The 14,222-nt window shown below is 48.4% G+C and overlaps 1 protein-coding gene across 1 annotated transcript in view; it reads left to right on the top strand.

Annotated features, from left to right (window-relative positions):
* Window positions 1–13,165, top strand: part of ATCAY (ATCAY kinesin light chain interacting caytaxin) — a 36,981-nt gene extending 23,816 nt beyond the window's left edge. The window contains exons 9-13 of the mRNA XM_036241993.1: window positions 3,624–3,722; window positions 4,376–4,411; window positions 6,541–6,612; window positions 9,020–9,052; window positions 10,784–13,165. Of these exons, the coding sequence (XP_036097886.1) occupies window positions 3,624–3,722; window positions 4,376–4,411; window positions 6,541–6,612; window positions 9,020–9,052; window positions 10,784–10,793 (250 nt within the window). The 3' untranslated portion in view covers window positions 10,794–13,165. The remainder of the gene's footprint in view (window positions 1–3,623; window positions 3,723–4,375; window positions 4,412–6,540; window positions 6,613–9,019; window positions 9,053–10,783) is intronic.
* The last annotated feature ends 1,057 nt before the right edge of the window (window positions 13,166–14,222 follow it).

Below are 14,222 nucleotides of genomic sequence, written 5' to 3'. Positions count from 1 at the left end.
CACTCACAGCATGAGTGATTTACGAGGAGGCAACTTCAGGCGCTCTGTGCTCAAGGACTCCTAATGGTGAAAGCACGTAAATAATGCACTAACTATGGATCATCTGTGCTAACGATGAACCAGTGGGCAAAACAGCCTAACAGAACTGCATTCCGTCCTCAGTATCCCATCATTCAAGACAGATCATTCACTCACTCGAGGTTGCTATTCCCATGGCAAATTTTGAGGATCTTATTTTGAGCTTTCAAACCAAAAAAAGGGGAGAGGGGAGAAAAGTGAACTTCTGCTTTTAAAAGCTGAGGAAGGTCGCCCTGGCTGATGTGGCTCCGTTGGTTAGGCGTCATCCCATGCACCGAAAGGTTACTGGTTCAATTCCTGGTCAGGGCACCTGCCCAGGTTGTTTGATCCCTGGTGGGGGCGTGCAGGAGACGGCCAGTTGATACTCTCACATCGATGTTTCTCTCTCCCTCTTCCTTCCTGTCTCTGTAAAAATCAGTTTTTTAAAAGCACTGGCAGGGCCCTGGCTGTTTGCCTCAGCGGTTGGAGTGTTGGCCCACGGACCAAAGAGGCCCGGGTTCGGTTCCCGCTAAGGGCATGTACCTTGGTTGCAGTTCGTCCCCGGCCCCGGTTGGGGTTGTGTGGGTGGCAGCCACTCCATGTGTCTCTCTTGTGTCGATGTTTCTCTCTCTCCCTCCCTCTCTCCCTCCTGCTCTATCTCAAGATAAATACAAAAATGTCCTCAGGTGAGGATAAAATTAAATAAATAAATAAAAATAAAAAATAAAAGCACTGGCAGGTTTGGCTCTTTGGTTAGAGCCTCGGCCAGAGGACCAAAGGGTTGAGGTTCGATTCCCAGTCAAAGGCACATACCTGGGTTGCAGGTTCGATTCCCAGCCCCAGTTGGGGTTGTTCAGGGGGCAAGCAATCAATGTGTCTCTCTCATCGATGTTTCTTTCTGTGTGTCTGTCTCTCCTTCTCTTCCACTCTATCTAAAAATCAATGAGGAAATATCCTCGAGTGAGGAACAACAAAAGAAAAAAATCTAAAAAAAAAAGGCTGAGGAAAGTGGAGACCATTTCTGAACTGCGATCCAGCCCCTGAGGTTCTGGCAAAAACCTCTGTGTTTTCCATGCTGATCAAAGGCTGGGAGTGTTCTTCACACTGAATTGGAATTCTCCTTCTCAAGGGCCTCAACATGAGCCCAACATGAAACAGAAATTCAGCTCACAGGCAGAAAGAGCATGATCGCAGCAGAGATTTGGGTATCTGTTTCCAATGATGGGCGTGGTGGGTGTGGCCACATCATGATGATGTGAACTTTGCCTGTATTTATAGACCAGTGCTCAGAGCAGCAGGTGTTGGCTCTGAGCACCACAAAAAACCTTCCTAACAAATCCGATCGATTCACCCTCAGAGCCTGCTGGACCCAGACATATTCAGGTAGAGTGGACAATCTGATGAGACAGGTGGAGACACAATTCCTGCCTGTCTTTCTGAGATTCACTCCCCGTCTATTCACCCTTTACCCTACTGTCATGCCATCGGGAGGGAGGCCTCGTGCTCTGAGAATAAATTTTTTGTTTTTTTGTTAATCTCCACCGGAGGATATTTTTCCATTGATTTTCATATAGGGTGGAAGAGAGAGATGGAGAGAGAGAGAGAGAGAGAGAGAGAAACATCAACGTGAGAGAGACACATCGATTGGTTGCCTCCTGCATCACCCCAACTGGGACTGGGGATAGAACCTGCAACCCAGATATGTGCCCTTGACCAGGAATGGATCCCTTTTGGTCCTTGGGCCAACACTCTAACCACTGAGCCAAACCGGCCAAAGTAAGAATAAATTTTTTTTTTAATTAATTTGAACTGCGTGAAAGCAGTTGGAGTTGTTCATTCCAGTACGTAAGGCCACTTCGTGACTCCCGTGGGAAAACTTCTCTGTCATTCCCTAATCAGTTACCACTGGCCTCTTATAGACACTTTGAGCTGCATAACTCATCACTGGGTGCTGGAAGCTTGAGCTGAATTTTCATCTACTCTCTAAAAACAGATATAAAACTTCTTGACACACTCTTTTTTTTTAATTAATTAATTTTTGTTACAGATGTTTCTCTCCTCTTTCCCCCCAGACACCCTCCTCCCGATCCTGTCCCCACTTCTTGACACACTCTTGTAGATGTTTCACTCTATCTTACCTTTTTTACTGTTACTTATTTTCTTACTTATTGTACTGTTATATTCTTTTGGCCATACATTTCTTTCTTTCTTTTTTTTTTTTTTAATCCTCACCCGAGGACATTTTTCGATATTTTGTTCAGATAGAGTGGGAGGGAGAGAGAGAGAGTAACATCGACGTGAAAGGGACACATTGAGTGGTCGCCACCGACACGACCCAACCAGGGCCGGGGACAAACTGTAGCCGAGGTACATACCCTTATTGGGAACCAAACCCGGGTCTCTCCAGACCGCAGGCCAACACTCTAACCGCTGAGCCAAACCGGCCAGGGCAGCCATACATTTCTCATTGTTAACATTTTTATTTTCCCTTGAAAAATGTGAATTTTGGCCCTGGCTGGGTCAGCGCGGTGGTTGGAGTGTGGGCCCACGGACCGATGGGTTCGATTCCGGTCAAGGGCACATACCTCGGTTGCCTGGTTGGGTCATGCAGGAAGCACCCAGTTGATGTGTTCCTCTCATGTCAGTGTTTCTCTCTCTCTCTCTTCCCCCTTCCCACTCTATCTGAAGATAAATAGAAAAATATCCTCGGGTGAGGATTTTTTTTAAAGTGTATTTTTTAAAAAGTGTATTTACATATCACCAAAGCTAGATTTAAGTTTTGTTTTTTGTTTTTTTTGTTCAGGTAGAGTGGGAGGGAGAGAGAGGAAGAGAGAGAGAGAGAAACATCGATGTGAAAGGAACATATCGAGTGGCTGCCACCCGCACAACCGACCAGGGCCGGGGACAAACTGCAACCGAGGTACGTGCCCTTAGCGGGAACCGAACCCGGGTCTCTCAGGACCGCAGGCCGACGCTCTAACCGCTGAACCAAACCGGCCAGGGCTAGATTTAAGTTTTAAAAAATGTTTTTAATACCTGTGAGTTCAAAGCAGCGTGCTGCTGACAAAGCACAGCACAGTACCAGACAGCCTGAATCGGGTTTGGACATGAAGAAGCAGTTCATCCCAAGCGAATGGAGAGTGAATCGACCGTCTCACGTGTACCTTTCTGTGCCCAAATGACAACTGGTGTTGTCCCCAGCAGTGATGAGGGTGCCAGGAAAGCATTCTTGGGAAAAGAACTCAGAGGAGCAATGCTTAGGGTGGATGAAGAGAAAGCCTAGAGTCTAGTAGAATCTCTTGCCTCTCTGCTTCCTTTAAACAAGTGCCTCAGCTTAGCAGGAATCGGGGTCAGACCCATGGCCCAGGACTCTTTTCTTCCTGCAAAGGGAGACCCCAGGCTCTGCTCTGTCCACCCCTCTAGGTGCAGGGTTGGAGATTGGCATTGGGTGGAGAGGGAGATTTGAGGGAAGGTGCTCGGGGCATCCTCAAATTGGGTTATGTGTGCCTCCCTGTCTGCTATCGCTCCTTCTGGCTCTGGGCAACCACACCTTCTCCTCCTGGCAGTGTCAAATTCATCAACAAGATCCAGTATGTACACAGCTTGGAAGATCTGGAGCAGCTCATCCCCATGGAACACGTGCAGATCCCAGACTGCGTGCTACAGTAAGTGTCCCCATGCCCTGTGAGTGCCCTCACCCAAATCCTCAACGCCCCCAAGCTCCTCAGGTCCCCACTCAGCTAAACACGGCTACCCAGGAACCAGACATAAGTGAGAGAGCAGCAGAAGAGGGAATAAGTAAAACAAGCACATGTGAAATTAGAGAATACAGTGGGCCTGGGGATCTAGCATAGGGCAGAGCCAGCAAGCCATGGCCCACCACTCGTTTTTATAAATAAAGTTTTATTAGCACACCCATTTATTAACAGATCATCTATGGCTGTTATCAAGCTACAATTGCATTGAGTTGGTGCAACCAAGACTGGCCCGACAAGCTGAAAATATTTACACTCCAGCCTTTTACAGAAATAGTTTGCCCTGCTGGAGGGGTGTGTAGAACAACCCACGTCAATGAGTGTTAATGGCACTGTTCAATGGCTGGATCAGACAGAAAATGTCTGCTGAGTCGCATCTATACCAGATGCTGGAATACACCAACACAACAGATATTCCCTGCCCTGGGGAGCTTGCAAAGTAGCTGCAGGAAACATGAAGAGGCCCGCAGGTTGTCAGCTCTGGCTGTACTTTCTGCTCTAAAGCCTGGTTTATATTCAGGACTCCCTGGGCCGTGTCTGATGCTGCTCCCTCTCTCTTCCAGGTATGAAGAGGAAAGGCTCAAGGCCAGGAGAGAAAGGTCTGTGCAGAGTGGCCCTGCCAGGGCTGGGTGGGGGCTGGTGCTGAGTTGGGCCTGCATGTGGGGGGCGGCCAGTGACTTTGGCTCAGCAGGGACCAGTGTCACACTTGAGGCCCTGCTCTTCTCTTTGAGGACTTGGAGTCAGATCTGAGTTCAAATCCAAGTTTTCCTACTTCGTCACAGAATGACATTAGGCAAATAAAAAGTTCCCAATGACCTTGGGAGTTATTGTGAAAAGTCAGGAACCGTGTAGCCCACTTGCAAAAGTGGTGGGCTCATGGTAATCATGATGGGAACACAAGCTTCACCCCCACCCCCCACAGACTCAGACACACCCCTTTAATACCTTATTGGCTCATTTTTCATTAGTGTCACAGACACTTTCAGGACTGTTCTGGTCCCAACCAATTATGGAGCCCTTCCCAATCGCCTGGATACTTTCACATCCCCCCAGCTCCCAAGAGCCAGTCAGGCTCAGGATGGTAACAGCATCTTTCAGCCCAGGTATCTGAGGCTCAGAGAGGGCAAGGCACCTGCTCACAACCACACAGCAAGTCTATGAGAGAGCTGGTGCTTTCAGTGGGTGGGAAGCATGTATCAATGCCTGACTCTGCTAGAACCCAGGACCTAGAGGCAACTAAGAGAGATTCCTGGTCCAGAAGTTTCTTTAAAAGTCAAAGAAGAGGGGCACATCACCCAGTGAGGGAAGTGGGTCCTGGGGACAGGGCAGATGACTTCGGCAGATGAGATACATAATGAGCAAAAGTATGCTGGCTTCACACAGCATCACTTAATGACAAAGGGCAGCATGGAGGAGGTGAGGCTGCAGGGCGGACAGGGCTCACCACCCCTTGCCATTTGGGAATTTTTCCTTACTCCTCCCCTAGCTTTTCTTTCCTTCCTTCCTCTTTCCTTCCTTCCTCTCTCCCTCCCTTTCCTCTTTCCTTTCATCATGTCATTTAAACACTTTTTTACTTCCTGGCCAGTGTGGCTCAGTGGCTGAGCATTGTCTCATGGACTGAGAGGTCCCGGTTCAATTCCTGGTCAGGGCACATGCCCAGGTTGTGGGCTTGATCCCCAGTGGGGGGCATGCAGGAGGCAGCCGCTCGATGTGTCTCTCATCAATGTTTCTAGTTCTCTCTCCCTCTCTCTCTAATAATCAATAAAAACATTTAATAATAAATAAATATATCTTTACTTGTGGTGAAATTCACATAATGTAAAATTTACTATCTTACCCATTGTTAAGTGCACAGCTCAGCGGTGTTAAGCACATTCACATTGTTGTGCAGCCGTCCCCACCTTCCAGCTCCAGAACCTTCACCTTCCCAGACTGAAACCCTATTGCCATTAAACACTGACCTCCTCCCCCGGGCTCTGGCTGCCACTAATCTACTTCCTGTCTCTATGGCTCTGGCCCTTCTGGGGACCTCACACAGGCACACTGTTCTCCACAGTGGCTGCGCCATTTTACACTCCCACCTGCAATGCACAGAGTTCCAATTCCTCCAATCCTGTCGTTACTTGTTACTTTGCTTTTATGATACGACCCATCTTAATGGGTATGAAGTAATAATGTCTTTCCTTTTTCTTTTTCTTTTCTCCTTCTTCCCTCCTTCCCTCCCTCTGTCTCTCTCCCTCTGTATCTCTCCTCTGTCTTTGTCTCTCTGTGTCTCTCCTCGGTGTCTCTGTGTCTCTGTGTCTCTCTCTCTTTCTCTCTCTCTCTGAGTTGTACTCCTCTGCCTCCCAGATTTAGTGAACAGAAATAGAGACATAACATGAGCAGGGCACCTACCTTCTGGACTCGTAGCACAGGGGTGACAACCTCCATGGAACACATTCATAGATGCCTCTTGGGTGATAAGCTGAGACAAATGCTCTGAAGGAATGGTTCAGGGTCTTCCTCCTTTGACCTTGCTCACGCCCCCTTCCTCACAGATGCCTCATCTTTATTCACCCCTGGGTGATCACTTCTCACTACCCTCCAGGGCCCACACTTCCTGGGGACAGCAAAACCCTGTCCAAACTGCTCTCCGGTGACAGTGGGCCCAGGCCAGAGAGGCCAATAGGAGCTGAGAGCCCCTTTATCTACACCACCATGTCATCCCTAGTCACCTCTCTGTCCCCAGTGCCAGGCCACAGCCGGAGTTCGTCCTGCCCAGGTCAGAGGAGAAGCCAGAGGCGGCACCGGCGGAGCACAGGTAAATACCCACGTGACCACAGATGAGCGCTGATCCGCCGGGACTGCCGAGCCCACCAGAATGTCCAATGAAAGTAATCACGATGTTATCGTGTTTTCATGATCCCAATGTTATTAGGATGATGAAATACAAACACAGGTATGAACCAGTCAGCATGATACCTACTCTACCATAGATGCTCAATATTGGGGAGATTTTTCCCTCCACCCTTAGCTGTCCCACATGGGGCCATTTGCAGAGGCCACGTTAATTTAAATGAATTAACGGTGAATAAAATGTAGACGTTTGTTCCTCAGTGGCACTTGCCACGTTTCAGGGCTCAGCGCTCCTGTACTGGACAATGTGAAAACCGAACATGTTCATTGTCGGTGAAAGGTCTGTGGACAGCCTGCCTCCAGGCCGTCCTTCTCCTGGGTTTTCTTCACTCATTTACTTTTATTTATTTATTTTTTTATCTTTACCCGAGGACATTTTTGCATTTATCTTGAGATAGAGCGGGAGGGAGAGAGGGAGGAAGAGAGGGAAACATCGATGTAAGAGAGACACATCGAGTGGCTGCCACCCACACGACCCCAACCGGGGCGGGGGACAAACCACAACTGAGGTATGTGCCCTTACTGGGAACCGAACCTGGACCTCTCTGGTCCGCAGGCCGACGTTCCAACCGCTGAGCCAAACCATCCAGGGCTATTCATTTACTTTTAATTGAGTTGAAATTCACATAACATCCAACGAACCATTTTAAGTACACTATTTAGTGCATTCATAATGTCAATACCTCTTTTCTAGTTCCAGAACATCCCACTAGCCCAGAAGGAGACTCCCCCCCTTAAACAGTTGCTTCCATTCCCTCCCTCCCCCTTTTCCTTCTTTTTTTTAATTCCTCACTTGAGGATATTCTTCCATTTATTATCAGATAGAGCAGGAGGGAAGGAGAGGGTGAGACAGAGAGAAACATCGATGTGATAGAGCCACATTGACTGGTTGCCTCCTGCACGACCTGACCAGGGCCAGGGACAAACTGCAACCAAAGTATGTGCCCTTCACCGGAATCAAACCTGAGACTCATTGGTCTGCGGGCCACGCTCTAACTGCTGAGCCAAACTGGCCAGGGCTCTTTTCTTTTTAATTCTCACCTGAGGATATTTTTCCATTGATTTTTAGACAGAATGGAAGGGACGGAGGGAGAAAGAGAGAGAAATATCAATGTAAGAGAAACAACCAAGGCCAGGGATCCAAACTGCAACCCAGGTATGTGCCCTTGACCAGGAATCAAACCCATGACCCTTCTGTCTGCAGGCCAATGTTCTAACCACTGAGAAAAACTGGCAAGGGCCAGGCCAGAGCTCTTTTTTAAAAATCCACCAGCCCGGCCAGTGTGGCTCAGTGGTTGAGCATCGACCTATGCACCAAGAGGTCGCCGGTTCAATTCCCGGTCAGGGCCCATGCCCAGGTTGTGGGCCCAGTCTCCAGTGGGGGGCATGCAGGAGGCAGCCAATTGATGTTCTTTCTCATCGCTGTTTCTCTCTCTCCCTATGTCTTCCTTTTTCTCTCTCTAAAATCAATAAAGAAAAAAAATCCATCAGCCCTGGCCAGCAGTTAGAACATCAGCCTGAGGACCAAAGAGTCACGGGTTCAATTCCGGTCAAGGACACGTACCTCAGTTGCAGTTCTATCCCCGGCCCTGGTCGGGGTTGTACGGGAGGCAACCAATCGTTATATCTCTCTCTCATTGATGTTTTTCTCTCTCAATCTGTCTGTCTCTCTCTCTCTCCCTCTACCTCCCTTCCACACTATCTGAAGATAAAACGGAAAAAAATCCTTGGGTGAGGATAAAAAAATTAAAAATCCACCAAGTATCTATTGAAAGCCCTCTAGAGCCTCGCCCTGGAATGTGTAGACAAACAACACAAGCTCTGGCCCCTCCCTTGCCTCTGGAAGTCCCTCCCAACTTTCCTGTCTCTGTCAGGTCTGCCTCCTGCATTTGATACTTGTCAGATGTTCCTTCTGCTCTTGAGCTCCCCAAGGGCAGTGGCTCTATCTTGGGACCACCCCTCCTCCTCCCTGTATTCAGCACAAGCCAAGCACAAGGACCACAGGCAGCTGACGCCACCAAGATTTACTCTCAGAAGGTCCTAGTAGGTGACCTTTGTGGGTGTGTTTGGCCTCTCCAGACCTGGTGGGTTCCCAGCAACATTAGAGGCTTTGTTTTGCATTTGTGAAGGGCCTCAGACCATCTCCTTATAACTGCCTATCCCGGTTCATTTGTCATGCAGCCAACACACGCTGGCACTGGCTTTGTACCAGATGAAGGTGAAGCTGTGTCAACCCTCATGGGGCTCACAGACAAATGCCAAGCCTTCCAAAAATAGTCAAATAATGCTAAGACTCCTTCCTTCTTCCATAGGTCTGCTCTGGTCACAGAAGATCAGGAAACAAGGTGGGTCAGAAGCAGAGGATCTTGGAGCTTTTTTTTTTTTTAATCCTCACCTGAGGATATTTTTCCATTTATCTTCAAATTGAGCGGGAGGGAGAGAGGGGGGAAGAGAGTGAGAGAAACATCGATGTGAGAGAGACACATAGACTGGTTGCCACCCACACGACCCCAACCAGGGCCGGGGACAAACTGCAACCGAGGTACATGCCCTTAGCGGGAACAGAACCTGTTTGGCTCTAACCACTGAGCCAAACCGGCCAGGGCTTGGAGATTTTTTTGAAATGTTCTAAGTGAAGCCCTCCCCAGCCAAAGGGTGCACCATCTGCCCACAGCCTGTCGCAGTGTCTCTGCCTGGTTCTGGATGACAGGAAAAGCCTTCTTGTGTGTTGGGGGTCCTGAAGACCACCCTCGGGTTTAGTGTTTTGCTAGAATGACTCAGAACTCAGCAAAGCTGCTGTGCTCAGGTGATGGTTTACTACAGTGGAAGGATGGACACAGGTGAAAACCAGCAATAGGACAGCCCTTAATTCTCCTAGCTGAAATGTGGGCAACACACAGGAAGTGTTAACAACCAGGGACACTCGGAGCCTTGGTGCCTGGGGTATTTACTGGGGCTGGTCACATATGCTCAGCTGACTGCCCTTCATCTCCAGCCCCTGCAGAGGTCAAGCTGATACCGCCCCCCAAATCACGATATTCGCATAGACTATCTGACATGAGCCAAGGTCCTAGGCAAACAAAGTAACTCTTATCAGGCAGGACATTCCCAGGGCTCAGAGGTAGCTCCCCAGGAGCTGAGCAAGAGCCAAACCTTTATTTGGAATGTGCAGGGTTAATCCTTGACCACACTTTCTCCTACAAATCTGTAACATGGCCTGGACACATACCCTAATACTACTCATGTGACGCAGGAAGCCACAAGCTAAGAAATAAACATCAAAAGTGGTCTTAGATCAGTACTGCCATGAGGATACTAAATGGACACAAGTTCTCAATTAATTTTTTAAAAGACCATCTCACTTTATGCCTTCTAGAGATGAGTTCACATTCATAGACATAAAACACAAGGAAATCATCCACCATGAGGAAAAGTCAGCAGATACAATAATCAACAGAATTAGACCCTCTCCTGGGTATCCTCAGGTAGAAATGATTAAAATGAGTAAAGACACTAAAGAAGGAATTATACGGAATGATAGATAATGAATGGACAGATACATGAGTGGTTGGATAGATGGATATGTGGATGAATGGATGAGTGGGTAGATAGAAGGATGGATGAGTGGGTTGGGTGGGTGCATGGATGAGATTGATAAATGAATGGATGGATAGATGGATGGATGGATGCATGGGGGTGTGGGTGGGTTGAAGTTACCCTCCGGTGTGATTGGAGGCACCAACCCCGAGGTCTGTTCTGCTGGGACACCAAGAGAGAGGTCTCCTTCAGAACCACACCTGGAAGGTGAGTGGCAGGTGGTAGACCTTGAAGGGCAGGTGCCATTCTTGCTGCTGAGGTACACCTACCTTGCTGCCAAGAATTCCTCTAAAAGGAATTCTTTTAGATTCCATATACAGGGGACAGTATTTTCCACTCTCTTTAAAAACAATACTAGGGAGCATTTGAGAGTGTGTTTCCCGACATGTGCCAACAGTTTGGCTCAAATTAACTCATAAAAATTCAAATAAAATAAAAATTAAAAAATAATAACTTGGCCTGTGTTTTCCCCTCTCCAGCATGTCCTGAGGTGATGAGAGGACAGAGAAGAATATGAAAGAAAATACCAGATGCCAAGAAACCTCTTTCAGATGCCCTCTGGCCCTGGATCTCATCCCCACCTCATCCTGAATCCCAGTCGTCTGAGGGTGCCTCTCTCCTCCACCCATCTCTGAAACCCAGCATCCTTTTTAGCTGCTTGAAAACATTTTTAAATGATGCAGTAGAAGTGTATTCTGGACAAGAATCCGGTTCTCAGCCCCTCACCCTTCCAGACTCATGAGCTCACAGCCCAGAAGAGAGACAAGCACAGGGCATGGCGCATGTGTCCTCAGTGGCCTCAGAGTCCCCTCCCACTGCACAAAGCCTTGGTTTAAGACCCTTCTCTTGCTTGACACGTGGCCCAGGTTGCAGCCATAGATGCCCACTGGCTCCTTGGCTTGATCTGGAATTTGTTCCTGTGCCTTTCCTCCCAGAATGACCCCCGTGATCCTGGGCATCTGGCCAGGAAGCTCAGCCCCAAACAGGGCTGTGCCCTGGGCACCTTCAACTTCACAGCTTTTCATTTGACTGGCCTCCTTTGTCTCTTATGACACCCACATCTGATTTGGGGGCGTTGGAGCCCACAGCACAAGTGAGAGCTTCCACGAATCATCCATGTCCTGCAGTCACAAAAACACACATGCCCTCTCAATCTAGAACATTCTCAAGCCCCTTTAACACGGATGCCATGCCACAGGGCAATCCGATCAATACCTCTTAACCTAAGGGAATGAGCTGTCCCCACTTCTCCAATCCCCCCTAACACAGAGTTGGGATGTGCCCCTTGGGCTCCCACCAAGAGCAGAGGCTGAGAAGCCAGCTCTGAAATAGGCTCATCCTGGAAACATAGACAAAGAAAAAGGAAGATACGGGGTATTGGATGTGTGTTTGTTTCGAAGGTCACCTGGGAATATAAATTTCAGTGGACTGGATACTAAAGCCACCTGCATTCTAAGAAGATAGACTCTTCTAATAAGGTCCAAATATGAGTCAAGTTGTTTCTATAGGTAGTGAGTTCCCTGTCTCTGGGAGTATTTAAGAAAAGGCTGGGCGGTGCTTGCAGAAACTGGTCTTCTGTACCCCCTCCAATCCTAAGAGTCTCTATTTCTACGAATCTGAGCAAAAGTTGAGCAGGCACACACTCCGGGCCCCTCTTGCTTGCTCTGTAGCTGGCTTCTTGGCTGGGTGTCTTCTCAGTTCATTTGAACCAACCCAATTTCCAAGTATGAGTTTCTTGGCCTCAGCGGATATGTCGAATGCTTCTCAAATTGGGATGGCAAGGAACCGTGTCTGGAACTATCCCAACAACAGGAGGGAGCTAGTGGCATGTAGTACTAAGGAAAGGAATGCCCGGTGCTTTGCCGCATCAAGGAACTGCCCCAAACGCCGGCAGCTCCTGCCTTGAAAAATGCCAGGTTTCTGAGCCGCTTTGGGCTGCGTATTCTGGGACCCAGCATTGTCCTCATGAGGCCAGGACATTGGGGACCTAGTGGGGCTTTTTAATTTGTAGTTCCGCTCTTCCCTAAATGTCAAATAAAGAACAGGGACCCTGTTCTGGGCCAAGGGGAATCACCTGAAACCTGAGGCAGCAGAGGTTGGTGGATGGGCCTCTCTAGGCTGCCCTCCGAAAAGCCCGGCCCTAAACTCCAGGTTCAAGTGACCAGCCTTGTGCATCTGAGACCGACATGGTCCTGAAAGACCCAAACGCCCATCCCAGTTATGCAGTACCTCCTGGAAGGCAGGTGCCTTGAGGCAAGGACAAAAAGAAAAAGGAGCCAGGGATAGGAACCAATTCATCCTACCCAATCCCATGATTACTAAATGCCTGCAGAGGCCACAGACAGACAAAGGTGCTGACCCCATTCAGGCCTCGAGGGCCCTGCAGGCTAAAGATTCTGGCTGCACAAGAAATTCTAACAGGTTCAACACCCCTCTGGACCCCCAACACCACAACCAACCAACCAGCAAGCAGAACCAAGCCACAGCAGTCCTTCCAGAACAAAGAGAGACCCCTGAGTGAACTGTCTCTAGGTCAGCCACCTGTCTGCAGCATTGCTCCAAGCCAAACAGGTCCACCATGCCTGGCCAGGCCGCTACCTGCACCCTCCAAAATTGACTTTGCGAAAGATTTGTGTCTGTGGGGGCAGTTTTGGCCAAAACGCAATGGACCCGGATCCCTTGTCGTAAAGGAACATTGGATTTTCCTCCGTGACACATGGGGAGTAAGTCCTGCCCCAAAGGCCAAGTGCACACTCCCATCCTTCCCATGGCCAGTTTCACAGTTTTTAAAGACAAAAAAACAAAAACAAAAAACCCAATTCATTATTACTGTTGTGATGTGAGAACATCATTTCCATAAACTTTGGGGGATTTTTATGTGAAATAAACTATAACTGAAAACAGAGGTTTGTTACTTTTTTCCATTTCCAAGCGCTGGTCTTGGGTGAGGTTCAGAGGAGAGAGCCCCATGCCTTGGGTGACCTTGGATGACCTTGGGCCATCACCTGTCTTGTGTGGCTTCCATCTCTCATCTGCAGAGTAGGGGCCTGATGGGTTATTCCCAGACCCTCTGACTCCGCCTCTCTGTGACTGAAGTTCATTTCCTGCCCTCAATCCCTTCTAGAATCAAACCCAGTCAGCAGTTAATAGTAATAATAATGTATTATTATTTTATGTATAATTACATATTCTATTAATTATAAGTGTATCATTATTATTACTATTGAAAGGGAAAACTCTGTTTCCTCTCTACACTCACACCAACCCTTCTAACACCAGATGTGGGGCTTTTTCCCACACCCAGTAATTCTCCAGTTCTTGGCAGAGACCTTTAACTTAACTCAGTTCTGACACTACCCGGAGTTAGCGCAGACCCCACAATTGTTAAGGACTTAGCCCAACAATTGTTCCATCAGACGCCGGTCAAAAGTAGTGGATGCCCAGGTTACCCACGCTTCTGTCCCACTTGGCTACAAATTGGGGTTCCCATACATCCTCCCATTTCAGGTTCGACAATTTGCTACAGCAGCTCACAGAATTCAAGGAAACACTTCACTTACTAGATTAGCAGTTTTTTTGTTTCTGTTGTTTTTCCTTTATTTATTTTACAGAGAGAGGGAGAGAGAGACAGAAACATAAATGAGAGAGAACATCGATTGGCTGCCTCCTGCATGCCCCCCACTGGAAATCAGGCCCACAACCTGGGCATATGCCCTGACCAGGAATCGAACCAGTGACCTCCTGGTGCATGGGTTGATGCTCAACCACTGAGCCACACCGGTTGGACAGATTAGCAGTGTTTTAAATAAGGGATGGAACTCAGGAACAGCCATATGAAAGATACGTAGAGCAAGGTTTGAGAAGGGGCCCAGAGCTCCCATGCCCTCTCCAGGCACTACCTCCCAGCATGTGAATTTG

Source organism: Molossus molossus, unplaced genomic scaffold (assembly GCF_014108415.1).
Source record: "Molossus molossus isolate mMolMol1 unplaced genomic scaffold, mMolMol1.p scaffold_m16_p_4, whole genome shotgun sequence".
In the NCBI taxonomy this organism is placed as follows: Eukaryota; Metazoa; Chordata; class Mammalia; order Chiroptera; family Molossidae; genus Molossus; species Molossus molossus.
Note: the sequence above shows the minus strand (reverse complement) of the source record. Positions and strands in the feature narration are given on the sequence as shown.